Raw genomic sequence first — 18,360 nt, 5'->3', positions numbered from 1 at the left:
ATAATAATTACAGGCGCTTTTGTTTGCTGCGAGCCATGTTAACAGGACACTTACGTCTTTGCGGACTCTGGATCGGGTCAGCTTGACGCTCTGTGATCGCCTCAGTCCTTTTTGACAGACAGCCTCGTCTTCAGAGAAGGTCGGCTCGGCCTCTTCATCGGTCCTCTCCTCCTGCTCATAGAAGTACTCTGAAAAACACATACACATATCAGTGTGTCCGGACAATATCACCTTTTTTTTTAGAAACCATATTTGTAGAGTTTCTGCAGTGTTCACCAAATCAAGTTTAAGATTTTTTTTTTTTTAACATATTTTTAATAAAGTAATTCAATACCTTTGACAAGTGACAGTTTTGTCAGTACTTCCCAGCTGCAGGACACTAATACCTAGTAAGATATTCAAATAACTAACATGAGCTGGACTCATTTATGGATAATTAAACATCCACAATTTGTCATGAAGTAGCCGTTAGCGTTTTCTATTGAATAGTTGAAGATGGTTAAGTCTACAGAGAACGCAGAAAGGAAAAACTAAATGATTCAAAAATAGGTTCCAGGTTTAAAAAAAAAAAAAGAAGTTTCCCTTTAATGATAATGAAGCCACATTTGCTAAATCATTATCTGAAATCAGCTGACTATAGGATGGAAATCACAATAAAAATAAGAAGGCAGCATTTGAAACCTGACGACCACTCGTGACTGGTGATGATTACAGACTCTGACTGCGGCCTGAGGACAGTTTGTGTGAAGGAGGCAGACTGTCAAGCTGAAGGAAGTGAAATTGTGACTGAGAGGTGGCTGGTCCAGCAGGGGGCAGCAGACACCAGCTCTCTTAGAAACACAACAGTCTGAGTGGTTTACACCCACTGTTTCAGACAGCAGCCAGGAAAATCCTCTTCAGGAGCAGGACGATTCCACCAGTGTGGCCAAAACATTCATAATTTGACGAAAATAATGAGCAAAAATGAACCTAAATCTTTATAACTTGCTTATCATGTTCTGAGAACAACTTCTGATTATATTTGATCAGACAAATTTCTCGAGCTCCTATGTTTTTTCTGCTAAATAAAGAGGATGATGTGATGAGACTCAGCTCATTCAATAGTTTGGCACGGCCTTCATTTTAATACATTATTTAGAATTTGTAAAACAACACAACTTCAACATTTGGGTTTCCTGTTTGGTTCAACACTTCCTTTTAGAAATTCTTGCTTGAAATTTGTACAAAAACAAAATGTCTCTGGTACATAGCAGTCGGCGGTGCGGAGGCGTAAAAACACTCCAGACAGAAGTTTGTCCTTCTCCTTCATCAATGTTCAGCCCAACAGTTGAGACGACATTCATCTCAAAACCAGACTGTTACTAAATGTCCCCGCTCATTTGGCTTCCAGACTGTACAGTGGAAACACCGCAGCCCAAATCTGACTCACGGCACCAACAAGAAATTAAATGTCTACAAACTCACAACAAAAATTATTTCAAACTTTTTTCATATATAGAGCGAGAAACCCAATAATTTAAAAACTCCCACGTGAGCTGAGAAGAATAAAACTCCCCTTTGTAGCCAGGTCAACTTTTACAGAGCTAAATTCTGTATGTGCACTGTGGGGAACAGATTCCAGTCATTCCGGCCACTACCAGTCTGTTCTGTGGTAAATCTCTCCAATTTCCTGTCATGTAGGGAGATCAGGGAAGAGCATCTTATAAGGACAGCAATCCAGAGCTGCTCGTCCAATCAGGACCCGGCAATACTTCCAAGTTCTTTCAAGAAAAGGCTCAGCCTCCTACGGGACCCAGAAGAGGTTCTGTGTTTACATTGCCTATAACTGCTGTTGAGCTTTGCTGTTGTTCTCAAAGCTCTGTCCAACTGTTTCTGTTTTCCTATTCTGGAAAAGAGAAAGAGGAACCAACATTGCGTCAAAGATTTGTGATCTTGTCCTTGTGAAATGCAAAGAAAGACTCAGAAAGTGCAAGTTGTGAAGTACAAAGTTCCCACTATGTATTTTTTGGAGATGTTAAAGGGGCACATGATACTTTAAAAGCACTCCAAGTCCATCCATTCTACTCTGCTCATGTTTTCTGAATTTGAATAATTCCCACGCCTCTAAACACCTAAAATCAGATCCCCTCTCGTTCTGCCTCAAATGAATAAAACTAAAAGTGCTGATGAATTAATAAAAAATTCTAATTAAAAGCTTCAGATTGCTTTTATTTTGGTGAGTCAAAATTGGAACAGTTGGAAGTTATCAGGATGGTTAAAAACCTTACTGGTCCAATCATATATTCATTTGGCAAAGTTGGTGCAACCTTATCTGTGTGTCCCTGCGACATCGGTTCCTTCCGGGAGAGAAATTTTGTCGGCTGGGATTCCCGTACAATTATCGATACTGGAGTACTGCAGATATAATCATTACTACCTAGAAATGAATATAGTTTTTAATATTTACCATTCAACCCTGTACTCCTCCAGTCCCACTACACCGGCACCAATTTATAGAATACAGAGTTTGCAAATAAGCTAAAACACACAAGCAGTTTCATGAGTTTATAGTTCACAGTAAAGCCTGGCTGTACTGAACATTTTCTCTTAGCTCAAAGCCCCATCGGTTCCTGCTGAAAATATCAACATATTTAAATAAACACCATGTTAAAAGCTGTAATAGCATTAATAGGTTTTGCTGGGGACTATTTTCAGTCACGGATTAATCTATATTTGGTACTCCAGTGAGTATTTGGAGCAGCAGGACCGTGTATGTGCAACTGAGTCAATATAAACTAGTGTTTTATCTCACTGGTGTGTTTTTACTTGTGTTTTCAAACAACGATGGAGCTCTAAGGCACAGAGGAAGAAGATACGTAGACTTTCGGTATCCACACAACGCTTATTTGAAGATGCGTGTTGGTTTGGCTCCGCACTGAGATTTGTGAACAGTAAGATAAATATAGAATATCACCAGCTAACTGCGAAGTCCATTAAGAGCAGATGGAGTCTGATGTCATATGAACAACCTCTACACAATGAGATCATATGAAAGGGAGCAGTTGGAGGGTGAAAACATCTCTCCTCCCTCCTCCTTCATCTCCCCACGTCTCTCTGCTGAGCTGAATACACAATATCCTCTCTCAGCATGCTAATACTTCCTCTTCCCGCCTTTCTTCTTCCTTCCCTCCATCCATTCATCCACCTCTACCACCAATTCACCCCTCCATCCATTCCTTACATCTCCATTCTCCCTCTATACATTCATCTTTGTCCTCTCCTCCACTCCCACCCTCTGCTCTCTATGCCTGACTGACTGTGTGTGTGTGTGTGTGTGTGTGTGTGTGTGTGTGTGTGTGTGTGTGTGTGTGTGTGTGTGTGTGAGAGGGAGAGCGACAGAAGGAATACAGAGAGAGAGTATGTGTTTGACATTCCACTGGCATCCCACTCAACCTCATCTCATCCCGTGTCTGCTGAGAAGTCATCTCACACACACTCTCTAACACAGCTGCAGAATGCTTTCATTGAAATGCCAGCCAGCAGTTCTCATCAAGCAGAGAAGGGAGGAAGTAAGGGAATGAAAAAAAACAAAAACAGAGATAATAAGTTGATGTGGCTGTTTGACAAAGTCATGGCGGGCACGATGATATCTTTGTGCTTATTGTTAGGAAAGACGTTTAAAATCATTCGACAGTCGTGGTGGTGGTGTGTGTGTGTGTGTGTGTGTGTGTGGGAGGGGGGGTTTATCCTAAAAAGGTGGGAATGTTCATTGTTCTAACAGACCAAGGTTAAGTAAGCTTTTGATGAAGATGAGGGTTATGAGGTAAGAGCTCTATTTCTAAATGTTGTATTTCTAGGACCTCTTGCATCGCTGTCACTGCAAAGAGGAACGTTCACCGATCACGTTCGTCATCAGAGGTCACATACGCCATCCAAGATGAACGGCTGCAAGTTTTTAACACTAAATTGCAACAACCAGGTTCAAGAGATAAAAAAATTTCACAATGCGGTAAAATTTTGCAGGATTTTTTTCAAGGCATGTTTGGAGTTTGCACCCATTTTTGTATTACTGAGCTTCAGGGAGCCGGAGATCTGTCTAACATCCACAAGTAGAAGCTTACGGATCTAACTGAGTCTGCATTGTGACATCACGCTCTTGAATTCCCTGCTCACTTTGGGCGAAGGCAGGGTACAACCTGGACAGATCGTCTGTCTATCACAGGGCCAACACAGAGACAGACAGGAACAAAGACCATTCACACTCTCATTCACACCTATTTGGATTTGTAGAACCACCAGTTAACTGGAGGAGCATGTTTTTGGATGGTGGGAGGAAGCTGGAGAACCCGGAGAGAACCCACGCAGGCACACGGAGAACATGCAAACTCCACACAGAAAGGCCCAGGCCAGGATTCGAACCCAGAACCTTTTCGCTGTGAGGTGAAAATGTAACCACTGCACCACCTAGGTCAATCATACAATCAAACAATATAATTACTGTATGAACATAAATGAACATATTTGAAAGGTTTTTTTGGCGAGCTGTCACAATCACATGCCTTCATAAAAATCAAAGGCTGTTTGTGTTGCGTGTGTGTGTGTGTGTGTGTGTGTGTGTGTGTGTGTGTGTGCGTGTGTGTGCGTACCTGCTCCATCGGCAGCGTCGCTGCTCTGAGACCTCCTCATGGCGGGGTTGGATGAGTGGGAGCTGTACTGGTACAGCTGGTTTCCTCTGTCGTCCTGCTGGTTGATCTGTGTGAGGTCGGCCATGCTGAGGCTACGCAGCTTCTCCGTGATGGCCCCCTGACCCTGCAGCACACACACAACACAGTCAGCGTTACATCACCCGCACACCGGAGCTCTCAGAGATCAACAGGATGAAACCCGACATACTGATGAAGCGAACGAGTGTCGTCATCATCACTTCTAACGACTTCCCTCAACATCTACAGTCAGAGACGATTCTGCTGTTTACTACTCAGCATCTAGACTTTGAGGTATTGTTTGTATGAGGAACATGCATTTCTAAAAAAAAAAACAGCGAGTCTGTCCTGCAGTAAATGATTGTGGTCGACTTCTAATTTACAAGCTACAGTCATATAGTTGAACTGCTGCTGCGGTGCATCGGCTCACTGAAGCACCGACCCTCAGAAATATTCTATTGGTCGGAAATCAGAAAACCAGATAAGAAGCAGCTGAGAGCTGTGAGGGATAATTTGACCAGCTTGATAACTGACAACTCTGGAAATACATTTTTGAGTATGCATATACAGAATATGTACAGAACATCTACTGATGTTCAGTAAATCTCCCAATAATATAACTTAATAGTTATTATTTAACTTCTGCTGTCATTTCTTGAAAAATGACAGATTTGTTTTTGTTCCCATCACAGCGGCCATACTACTGCAGGGGTTTCATGTTTTGTTATTACTTAAGAAATACCAGGAAACATCATGAAAATAAACCTTTTGCATTAAAGGATAAAGGATTTTTTTCAAGACTGTCTTAACACAAACGGGGGCGCATATGAACATAAAAGTAAGTATTGTAAAGTAAAAGATTCCCACTCAAAGCTCCCGATGCAGTACATTTATGAACACCACAAAATCAGGGAGGCTTCCAGCACACTGCTCTTCAGCATTATTGTTAATAAATGAATTGCATCGGAAGCTTTGAGTGTGAATAATTTACTTCTGCTCACTCCAATGCATCACCTGATATGCCAACTTCAACACGTTGATACCAGGGAAAAAGGAATTTATAATTTCAGTTATCTTTTCCTGAACCGTTGAACATCATCGGTGCGTGTAGGCTGACTCGTACCACCTCATATTTGGTGATTATGAACCTGAACCTCCCGAACAAGTAGGTCGGTTCTTGTGGCGGTCTGCCCCTTCTTCAGCCATTACAAAACCACAGCAGTTTAAGGGGGGTGATGGGAGCTGATTTGATTGGCTGTGATTGAAGTTGGCTATGACACACCTTGAAAATATCACACATATCATCGTCAAACACTACATGATGAAGACATCATCGTGGACACACGTTACAGGACAAAAGACGCCGAGGAGAAAGAAAAAAAAAATGAACAGGTTTTTGATGAAACAAAACAAATATAAAAAGAAACAAGAACATGTCAAGTGTTACATTGAAATTGATGTAGAGATTTAAAAATAATAATAATAATAATAATCCTCCAAATGTTAAGGGATGTACAGCAAATGAAGAAGAATCAGGATGTAAATAATGAGTCAAATGTATTTGCAAACAGTTGATTCTATTGCTACACAACAAAAATGAAATCAAGGTATATTTTCTGATAAAAGAACAGATGTGGTGGATGTAAGAGGATGGTGGCATGGTGAAATAGTGCTGTATGAAATGGAAAGGAAACGTTCTATTAATGCTGCTTACACTGACTGGCTTTTACCTCCCAGAGCAGCCTGCTGAAGCAGAGAAACCCTGAAGAAAGAAGGATGTGAGTGAAGACAAGAGAAAAAGAAACAAAGGTCACAAGCGAGTTAGCTGGTAAGCAGGTTGGGGCAGATCCACACATCATCATTTTGACCATACGTGTAAAAAACATCGTGGTGTTCAGTTTTTGTAAAACTGTTTAAGAAGTCCACCACAAGCACTGCAATTTTCCAAAATGACTTTAAATATCTTGGAAACATATTAAGCATTAAATACAACACTTTGAATCTTCCAAGCTACGTTGGAGCAGAAATCGGCCTTTTGATAACCTGATCTCTGCTGGATCATAACCTTTGTCTGCTTGCATTTTTACAAATGGCTTTCTGTACAGTGTTCACGCTATTACACACCTTGAGGAAAAAAAAACCAGAAGAAACAAAACAGAACTCACAGCACTAAATTACAATTTAGTTAAGTTCATTATCCTTATAATAAAGGGTCAAGGACCTTACAAGAGTGAATCACTGAGGACAGCAGGCAGTCGGTAGGAAGCTGCAGGGGAGGGAATGTAAAAGTATATGAGCGTGCAGCGGGGTAGGAGGACACAGCTGTGAGGGCTTCAGAAACATACACAAACCACCGCGGCTTCAATGACTTGTTTCAACCACAAAAGGTAGATTTACCTACACAAATTACGCAACATTCCTTTGATCTATTTTCCTTAATTGGTGTTACTCTGCAATTCGGCCTTTTGTCAAAAGACAACTGAATATTCCTCCTGTCCGTCTGACAAATAAGGCTCCGTTAGACCTGATAGACATCCTAAAAAGTAATCTGTGAGTTTTACAGATGAAAGTTCAAATCCGCCTCAGGCTACATGCACATCAATATGCATGCTGCATGCATAAAGGGGGACTGAGCCTCTCACTGTATGGAAACTCACCAGGTTGTTGCTGCTAATTTAGAAGTGCTCACTCTTTGTTCTTCGACCGGGTGGAATTTATACCAGTTACGCTACTTTTCCTTGCACTTCTTGTCTTTAAATGTCTGTCCTGTATCGCACTGTGGTCCACGAGGAAGGACATTTTGTTTTCCTCTATGTTGTGTGAAAATGACAATAAAACCAAACCTGAGTTGGAGCTTGGACAGTGCACATGTTCTCCTGAAATGTGTTTCATACAAATCAAATGCTATAAAAGGCTGCGCTGTAAATACAGAGATACATTTGTAAACCATCCTCCACTGAAAGGGTTCAACATGCTCTCTGAGCTGTTGTACATGTCAGTCTGTCAGGCAGCTTCACACTGATGGATTTTATGTACAATACAGATGGTACCAGCTTAAAATTCCGACTAAAGACATGAAGCTTTTAAAGGCCACATTTTTTTTTTACTTTTTGGTTGTTGTTTTTTTTTTTCAATCTTGTTATTCATAAGAATTCATTTTTGTGATTTTAAGTAGCAAAAAATATTTCAACAGTTTAAAATCTTCTAAATTCTGAACAGCTAAAGAGTAACATATTGTTCAGGGTTTGGTAGAGACCAAAACAAAGCTAAAAGGGAGTTGATATTGCACTTGAAAACATCTTTGGTGATGGCAGAAGGGCTGCACTTATACAGCTCCTTCCTACCTTATAGCAGCAATAAACATCATATGATAAACTATATTTGAACTTTTCACAGTTTTGAAGTTCGGGCAGATGCGCAACAGGATTTTTCACATTTGGATTTTTTTCATTACAAGTCGGCAAGAAGAAACACCCGGCACGGGCAGATATTTTCCATTTCCATCACCATGTATATATTGCACAACTGAATGAAGTTAAATCAAATTATCAAAGATAATTATTTCTTCAAAATACACAGACATTGTAATATAGTGTTTGACATTCCTGTCCAGCCTTTTCTCTTTGCACTACCTAAAGTGCCTTGCCATTGTGTACACCTGTCAGAAAGCACTCACCTGAGGGTGTAACGCTCTCTTATGGCATAAGGATGTAACAACTCTAGTCTTTATAAACAGGAGGAAACCAGAGCACACTGACTATTTGCCAAGTACACAAGACACACCTCAAATCCAGAGTTTGAATCCGGCCTTGGAACGTGTCTCTCTCGACGGTCCATAGAAAGGCCTGTCTTTGCGTCGGTGGATTGTTAATGCCCTCGTGATGTTACTGAGTGCCTCGAGAAAATGGCACTTCAAGCAATATCTAATACTTCATCTTCACCGTTTCACTGGTTGGCTTCAATACTTGAATATGCCCGACTGTAATTGTACACACTCTCGTTATTCCAGCACATTTTCTGAAGCGGTGATGGAAGAAGTTGCTCGTGTTACCAGCAACCGCACGAACAGCAGCTCGCCGAGCTTTACAATGTGTCGTCTTTTAGTCTCGAAGGGATTTTTTTAAAACCTAAAAAGAAATGTATCCATATCCTTCTTCCTAACAATTAATAACCCACAATAGGGGGTATGCCATATCATATCATTCACGATAATACCGGTAGATAAAAAATATTTACAGTGGGGCAAAAAAGTATTTAGTCAGCCACCAATTGTGCAAGTTCTCCCACTTAAAAAGATGAGAGACGCCTGTAATTTTCATCACAGGTACACTTCAACTATGAGAGACAGAATGGGGGGAAAGAATCCAGGAAATCACATTGTAGGATTTTTAATGAATTAATTGGTAAATTCCTCAGTAAAATAAGTATTTGGTCACCTACAAACAAGCAAGATTTCTGGCTCTCACAGACCTGTAACTTCTTCTTTAAGAGGCTCCTCTGTCCTCCACTCGTTACCTGTATTAATGGCACCTGTTTGAACTTGTTATCAGTATAAAAGACACCTGTCCACAACCTCAAACAGTCACACTCCAAACTCCACTATGGCCAAGACCAAAGAGCTGTCAAAGGACACCAGAAACAAAATTGTAGACCTGCACCAGGGCTGGGAAGACTGAATCTGCAATAGGTAAGCAGCTTGGTGTGAAGAAATCAACTGTGGGAGCAATTATTAGAAAATGGAAGACATACAAGACCACTGATAATCTCCCTCGATCTGGGGCTCCACGCAAGATCTCACTCCGTGGGGCCAAAATGATCACAAGAACGGTGAACAAAAATCCCAGAACCACACGGGGGGACCTAGTGAATAACCTGCAGAGAGCTGGGACCAAAGTAACAAAGGCTACCATCAGTAACACACTACGCCGCCAGGGACTCAAATCCTGCAGTGCCAGACGTGTCCCCCTGCTTAAGCCAGTACATGTCCAGGCCCGTCTGAAGTTTGCTAGAGAGCATTTGGATGATCCAGAAGAGGATTGGGAGAATGTCATATGGTCAGATGAAACCAAAATAGAACTTTTTGGTAAAAACTCAACTCGTCGTGTTTGGAGGAGAAAGAATGCCGAGTTGCATCCAAAGAACACCATACCTACTGTGAAGCATGGGGGTGGAAACATCATGCTTTGGGGCTGTTTTTCTGCAAGGGGACCAGGATGACTGATCCGTGTAAAGGAAAGAATGAATGGGGCCATGTATCGTGAGATTTTGAGTGAAAACCTCCTTCCATCAGCAAGGGCATTGAAGATGAAATGTGGCTGGGTCTTTCAGCATGACAATGATCCCAAACACACCGCCCGGGCAACGAAGGAGTGGCTTCGTAAGAAGCATTTCAAGGTCCTGGAGTGGCCTAGCCAGTCTCCAGATCTCAACCCCATAGAAAATCTGTGGAGGGAGTTGAAAGTCCGTGTTGCCCAGCGACAGCCCCAAAACATCACTGCTCTAGAGGAGATCTGCATGGAGGAATGGGCCAAAATACCAGCAACAGGGTGTGAAAAGCTTGTGAAGACTTACAGAAAACGTTTGACCTCTGTCATTGCCAACAAAGGGTATATAACAAAGTATTGAGATGAACTTTTGTTATTGACCAAATACTTATTTTCCACCATAATTTGCAAATATATTCTTTAAAAATCAGACACTGTGATTTTCAGGAATTTTTTTTCTCATTTTGTCTCATAGTTTAGGTATACCTATGATGAAAATTACAGGTGTCTTTTTAAGTAGGACACAATTGCACAATTGGTGGCTGACTAAATACTTTTTTGCCCCACTGTATCATAACGGCAATTTTTCCAACCTGTTGATGTAATGACGTCATACTGTTATGCAGTGGAACTGGAAGACATTAGTTTGCAGCGTATCGAGCAAAGAAAGAACTGAGAGATCATTTTTGTTTCGCTTTTAAGGAATATTTGAAAGCTGCGTTTATGCCGAAGTAAATCAATAACACTTTTGTTGAAATTGTATGTAATTAAAAATAAATAATTAAATCTTTTTCTGGATTTTGTCATATCGTCAAGAATATCGTTCTTGCAAAAAAACAAAAAAGATATGTCATGATATTATTTTAGAGCCATATCCACCACCGGTAACCCACAACTAACTCTCTTGAACAGGGGAAAAAAAAACCATCACACAATAATCTGTGTCAAACAACAAACAATTTGTAACACTAATAATTGTACGTTTACAAAATCGCATTAGCACGGTGGGTTTGTTACTGTGCTCCAATTTCCGTGCACTCATGAAGAGAGAAGTTATGGTCCCCTTATGCCACTCTTCACTGTAGCGTTTCTGCCAGGTGTAGCACTCGGAGCTGAAACGTGTTGCAATGTCTGTATTTTAGCAGAAAAGCAAATAAAAGGCAGAAATTAATAATTCAATGTTTATTCAAGTGCACAATCAAGGGGCAATGAAAAGGTTGTAACACGTTGTCCTGTTGTGCAAGAACAGAGTGCAGCGCAGCGATGTACATAGAGACAGACGCAAGCAATAACTTGATAACCTGAATAACCTGCATTTCTCCGTCGTAATGAGGCGCGGGTCGTAAAGCGGCGCGGGTCGTAACGCGGCGCGGGTCGTAACGCGGCGCGGGTCGTAACGTGGTGTGTGCCACGCCGTTTTTATATTGCAACACAGGGACAAGTTTTTGTTTTCGTGGTTATCCAAGTTTGGCTTGGAGGGAGAAGACACTCATAAAATCAAGAACAAATACAGAAAGATAATATGTGATGATATGACTTCTCAAAGCCTGGAACTGCTTCTTCTTTTTTTTTTTTTTTTTTCTGTCTGAAGTCACAAACACAAAAACAGCAGATCATTGTTTGTTCTTACTTGTGTTCACCCAACATATACAAATAACAGTAATTCCTGTGCTGCCCAGTGTTCATGTTGGAAGATAAAATCCCTCTGAGTTATATGACACCTGAATGTACATCTAATAGCCCGACGTGATTCCTTCTGCTTAGTAGTGGAGTCCCAGCGTCTGGGATCACCTTCGTGCAGTGAAGCCTGATAAATGATGCTTCTATTGTTTAGATATTTATATACACACACACACACACACACACACACACACACACACACACACACACACACAATGCATTTGCATGAGTTTGAAGTGGTTGAGATCTCATTCAGGATTGGCTGTTGTGTTTAATTCAACTCCCCTGCATTCATTTACACACCAATAACACACGTTGTCTCTGTTCTCCTACGTTTTGATTTATCCAGCTGAATCAGGGCATTCTGTGCCAACACGTTGAAGGCGGGATTGATTCACTGTGTTGTTACAGCTGAGCAAAGGGAGTTAAAGCTTCTGCAGCTTCTTTCAAAGTTAGAGTTTATTGAAAAACCACAAGAGTGAAAAACAGGAATATAGGAAAATACAGAAAGGCATTTAAGTCAAATGATAATGACATCCAATAGAGTATTGGGTGTTCCAGAGACACTTGCCTTCACAGCTGCAGAGACGGCGGCGGTGGCTGCGATGCTCAGTCCCTGCTTGCCAAAGTTCACCATGGTCTCGTAGCTTCTTTCTTTCGCCTGCACGATATATTCATCTATTTCCTGGAGGGAGAAAATCAATAATACTTTTCTAGTAGGCAGTTTAATCAGGTAAAAAAAAAAATCAATGTGACTATATTCTACACAACAAGTAATCCATGTGCACGGTTTGGGGGACGTGGATGGATGGAGGCTCTTACCCTCTCTCTGGAGGACAGCAGAGGATGCAGACACTTCCTGTAAATGAGACTCGCTCCTCTGGTGTAGGGGGACAGCAGCCAGATGACGAAAGCTATCTTCAGCTCGTAGTACAGAGGAAACCTGGACATGTGCACACACAGGGGAAGTATCCCGACATTAATGGGGGCTGAGGTTAACTATTGATGTGTCTTGGCATTATGCTTCTTTCTAGCGTTCTTGTATCATGTGTTACACATCAGTCATACCCATCGACGTCTCTCTCGACTAGTCGCCTGATAAAACGCTCGCCTGCCTTTACCACAATTTTTACACAATAGAGTGTCTCCTCTCTCTCTCACTGCACTCCCTTCAGCACCTTCTTCATTTTGATTTCCTGTTGCTGCAGCTCTGATTCTTAATTTTCCTCACTTATATCCAAGCCTTGCGTCTCTCCACCTGTTTTATGATTAGAAATCAATCCATTTGATCGTTCAGGCCCGACACATCATCCAGTAGGAATCACTGGATTTGCCGAGTGTGCAGCATTGCCAGATTGTGGACAGTTTCCTCCCTTTTAACTCGGCAGCAATCATTTTGGAATTTAGTAAAAGCCCAACTATAGATAAATAAATAAATAAATAAATAGATAGATGGATGGAGGAATAGACATATAGATGTATATAGTATATACAAATAAAATAGAATAAGTAATAAACAGTGCAACGGTGTTGATGATGATGTAGGATGGATTTGGCCAGAGGAAAATGAAATGTGATGTACTATATCATTTTTCTGTGTATATCATTTGTAATGACTCTAAATGATCCTAAACCAGCCCACTGTTTACCCATTAAACACCCATCTCTCCTTTGTGGTTCTCCAGAAGGTCACGAAACCTGCCGGCACCACTGCAGATCCTGTGTGCGAACTATACTGTCACCTGGTTTGCCGTTTTAGGTATTTTAAAAGTCATGTGCATCATTATATAATGCCAGTACATGTTGATTAAACTTGGTGAGCTGCAGGGGGCTCGGGAGCCTCGCATTGAAAAACAGTGCCCTTGGTATTCTTACAAACAGTTTTTCAGGATACTTGGCATCTTCGGGAACCACAGTTGTAATGTGGACTTCGTCTGTCTCAGCGTCTTCCATCTCTTCACCCCTGCATCCCAGACTGACTCCATTTCTGCTGAGATGACAGCTCTGTCGGGGTCAGACCATCTGTTGTGGCACTTGTTCTTCTTGTGGCTCATGATACTTCTTTGTGACTTATGGTTGGTTGTTTGGGTTTGTTGTCATGCTGCAACATAAATGTGGGGCCAATCAAGAGGACTCCCTGATGTTGCCTGATTGATAATACTATGTCTACCATACTGTGTATCTGAAATATCACGGAAGACAATCATGCAATCTGCAAAAGGTGATGACGTGTGGAGTTACAGTGTGGATGGCTCTCAATAGTTTTGGAGGTCCATTCGTTCGTAGCAAGAACTACGTAAGTTGTGTTGGACAAATTCTTTAACAATTCCTCATTGTGTCTATTTACAAAGTTCAGGAATTACAACGCTGCTGAAGTGTGAGCAGGATGGGATGTTATAGCGCAGCAGCTAAAATCCAGCATCCTCAACGAGCGCGTCGGGCTGCCTGTCTTTAGCAGTAAACACACCGTGCACAAGGCTTTGGTTATGGATGCTGCTCTGTCTGGATCTGCATGGAGCAGCTGTTTAAAAGCAGCGGGGAGACGGAGTCGCTCTTTTCCTCCAAGACTTACGAGGGGATGTCTTCTGAAATGCTTCAGTATAGTCGTAGCATTTTGCACCAAGTCAACATTTTATCCACCACTTTTTTTCCACCATTGTCAAAGGAAACACTGAACTCATAAAGCTCCCATACAGCAGACAGAGACCATGGAGATGATCCTCCAACTGCACTTTAGTTTGTCCGTCCTCCATATGACAGCTGCAGTAGACTCTTCATTCGTGTCAACTGTTGAGTCTTTTTTTTTTTTTTTTTAAATCCTTGCATGTCCCATTGTCCAAGACAGCGGACCGAACAGGACGGACTTCTTACTTGGACTCTTCCACCCAGATTAGATACAGGAGGGCTGCTGAGATTATGAGTTTTAAATAACAAAAAAATGCCTTATTGTGTTGTGTGTGTGTGTGTGTGTGTGTGTGTGTGTGTGTGTGTGTGAGAGAGACAGCATGTGTGCACATATGTGTAACTCACCATGCCAGTGTGAGGTCAGTGATGGTCTCCACAACAGTGTAGAGGGCAAATACAATCCAGTACATCATCCATCGCACCTACAGACACACAAAAACACACACAGAGACGTACGTCAAACAACCTGACTTTTTTTTTTTGACAGACAGACAGACACACACACACACGCACACACAGTTCAGCTGCATTGACATCTCCGCTCCGATGACAAGTTAAATGTAAAATCTGATTTCCTGACATGTTTTCATCGACCTAATGACCTCATCATAAGCGCTATTTATGTGTCACAGACGTTTGGCTCCCTGCGACTTCTTTCTGCTCCCAAAAATCAAGCTGTGTGGTCGCAGTTTTGATACGGTGGAGGAGATGCAGCGCGACCTGTACACAGCGCTCGACGTGCTCGTAGGACAGGACTTGGAGCGAGCGTTCAGAGATGGCAAGGAGCGCTGGGAACGGGAAACCGCTACACAACTACTTTGAAAAGGATGGCGGCCTGATGTAAATCAGGTTTGTTTTTTTTGGTTGTTACAGGATCAGTAGGAACCTTCTGATTTGCACTTTGGAGTGACTCACATGTTTTCCCAAAACATGAGTTTTGAGATTTATTAATATCTGATTTTAACCCTGGTGGCGTTTGTGTAACTTGTCATAATTATAAAGCCTAATTGCAAATTCTTAAAACACTTTTGATATTATAGTATTTATTATTACCAAAACTGGTAAAAGGGATTTCTGATTGAGCAGAGCGATAGAAAGCAGAGAAAATATTAGAGGTAGATGAGGTCTACCGGCTTCCATTACACCTGATGTAATGTCTTTTGTTCGTCTCGCCCTGTTCTGCTCTCTAACAAGTGAACACGGTGACTTTAACACTCGATAAGGTTCCTAGGGTACTCTTCTCTTCTCTTTCCCTCTCAGGTCACCAACATTGACAGGCAAATATTTACAATGTTTCTCCTCTTCTTGCATTCATGCTTCCTGCTGTCCTCCGTGCTCTCTCACCCTCAGCAACCCCTCTTTAAAAGGGGATTTTTGGGCTCTTCTGGGGTGATTTCCATATCAAAGCCAGCGGATAGGCGGTGGCAGGCGAGCAGACAGTCACATGGCAGTCTGAGGTATTAGCCCGACCCGGCTGCTGCCGCATGACTGAACACACACTGACACTAGCTAATGAAATGTCAGAGTGTGTGTGGGTGGATGAATGAGAGGGTAAAAAGTGAGTGTTTGAAAGAGGTAGAACACAAGAGGAGGACAAAGAAACACAAGACGCACGCATTCACCTGTCCCACCAGCACAAATACACACACACCTGTAAACCAACTAACATTAAGCAACAGCATCACCGCTGCGCTCTGAAACCTGTTATTTCCAACGATTGGCCGTGTAGCGCGGTAGCTTTTTGCTGCTTTGTGCAAAGCATCCACGCAGCACGGCGTGTTGCACGGCGAGCTGTGATATATTCCTGCACGGCCAAAAAGAAACATGGAAGCTCATATTGTGTCTGAATTCCCTGAATAGTACAACACAAGTTTGTGGTTTGGAGGAAAAGTCCTATATTTCCCACCAAGTTGACATATCGGGTATGTTTTAACTAAGCAGAAACCAGCAGTGATGTCACCCATCAGTTTGTGAACGGCCATAATGAAGCCTCCAATTTGGAATTTGCTCGGCGCCATCTTGCTAGTTCGGAGCGATTTGGAGCAGGAAGTGACCATATTTGGGCGAGCTGGGTGATTTGACTCGATCTGATTGGAAACCTGATGATACTGCGTCCCGCCCACCGATAGCTGCAACTTGACTGCACCACAGGCCTGTCAATCAAACAGACTTCTTCTTTTCTAATGAATGAGGGATTATTTTCAGATGGACCTCCAGAAAACTAATAAGAAGGAGTGACTTTAGCTAACAACACCGAGATAGCTGATGGACACATTTTATTCACTTTGGATTTGATGAGAGAAGTTGAATGGGAGTCTATGGAGCCGGAGGCTTTTTGGAGCCGACCTCTAGTGGCACTCACTGGGATTGCAGCTTAAGACACTTCTGCATCGGAACCATTTTTCAGACCCGGAAGCTACAAACTCTTTTATATCCAGCTGTGGTTTTAACAGACAGGTAGCTTGATGGTAGGCAATGTGTGCAGTGAAGTCCTCATGATAAACACAGCTTAAGCTTTGTTATATGCTTTACTGAGTGTTTCCCTGCAACAGCTCCGACAATCTAGGATTTCGGAAAACTCCATCTCTTTTGCCGTGCCCTCGTGAATGGCAGACAAAATTAACACACACACACACACACACACACACACACACACACACACACACACACACACACACACACACACACACACACACACTTCTGCACCACTGCACTGCTTCTCTGCTGCCTCCACCATTACTACTGGACTGGTTAATTGGTGACCTCATTGTGAACTCCCTCCACGCTCGCTCACTTACATACACACGCACTGAAGCTCATGGGAATGATAAATGTTGAGGAGAGATAGTGAAACGGAGTCCGTGAGATGGAGATCATATCTAATTTATATGTTTCAATCCGTGTCTGCTACCTCTGTCTCTCTTCTACTGCTTTTTTTTCATCTTCCATCGGTACGGGAGACATTAAAATGTGACCTCAGTGAAAGAAACAGCAGCCATTTTGCGTTCTGGAGGCTGTGAGGCTGCACAATTCTGGAAAAAATGAGAATGAAAAATGTTCTTGGTGGGAACTGAGATTCTCTGTCATGATCTTACTTTTTCAAAATAAATTGTTTTATTGACCTGAGCTGATACAGAAGGAAACGCAACAATAAATATAATAAATACAAAGGGAACGCTCTTGGTTTTAGCTCTCCATTTTTCCCTTATAAATACAATGTAATGTACTAATTACCATAGTTTAATTTCCTCTGTAAAAAAGTAATATTATATTTATCTTTTGCTGCTCTGTGTTTACATTACCCCCCCCCTCTCCAATGGCCAAAAGAGTATGACCACTCCCTTTATTGGTCAACTTTTAATTTGAAACATCCTGTATATAGGCAGAATATAACTCATTGAGGGGACCTGTAGAAATAACTACTTTATTGTAAAGTGAACGCAGCAGAGTGGTATGACATAACCTGTGTAAATTCATATGGTGTTGGAATTTTTTTTTTTCTCCACATTATGTTTCTTGCATACTTCTATTTGAACACAGATTGTTCCATCTCTCCTCAATGTTACCTTTCCCCGCTGGCGTTTATTGCTTTTGCTGAAAGTTATTGTCGGAACAGAATCTCCATGGCTTGAACAAACTGATGCACAAATAAATAAATAAATAAATACAATAAATTCCTGCTGTACCCTGTGGTTTTAGCAGTAAAAACAAGGAACAAGTCTACTCAAGTCGGGCTGGGATTAAGGACGTTCAACAAGACTGATTCGGGGTGGAGCCCCGGGTCAAAAGCTGGAGCTGCCCGGATTCAACTCCTGTGTCAACAGTGGAGAGGTAGCAGAGGGATATCAAAAGGGATAGCAATAGTATTTCTAAGTGACTGGTGTCCACTTAATGCGGGGCAGTGAGGGAGAGTAGGATAAATGTATGGAAAGAGGGAGTAGAGGTTATTTTTTGTTTTACTGGAGGCGTTCAACGAGACACTGAACGACAGATATGGCAGGTGTGCCAGCTCGTGCCTGAAAGGTACCGTATGTGCAGATGCACACGCA

At 41.9% G+C, this 18,360-nt stretch overlaps 1 protein-coding gene across 1 annotated transcript in view; it reads right to left on the bottom strand.

Annotated features, from left to right (window-relative positions):
* Nucleotides 1-18,360, bottom strand: part of reep3b (receptor accessory protein 3b) — a 36,261-nt gene that overhangs the window by 5,747 nt on the left and 12,154 nt on the right. The window contains exons 3-7 of the mRNA XM_069168519.1: nt 14,657-14,733; nt 12,449-12,569; nt 12,198-12,311; nt 4,626-4,788; nt 55-188 (exon numbers count right to left, since the gene is read on the bottom strand). Coding sequence (XP_069024620.1) covers nt 55-188; nt 4,626-4,788; nt 12,198-12,311; nt 12,449-12,569; nt 14,657-14,733 — 609 coding nt within the window. The remainder of the gene's footprint in view (nt 1-54; nt 189-4,625; nt 4,789-12,197; nt 12,312-12,448; nt 12,570-14,656; nt 14,734-18,360) is intronic.

The sequence above is a fragment of the Embiotoca jacksoni genome, unplaced genomic scaffold (genome assembly GCF_022577435.1).
Source record: "Embiotoca jacksoni isolate LCO1_2020_lvr unplaced genomic scaffold, fEmbJac1.0.p SCAF_40, whole genome shotgun sequence".
Lineage (NCBI taxonomy): Eukaryota > Metazoa > Chordata > Actinopteri > Embiotocidae > Embiotoca > Embiotoca jacksoni.
Note: the sequence above shows the minus strand (reverse complement) of the source record. Positions and strands in the feature narration are given on the sequence as shown.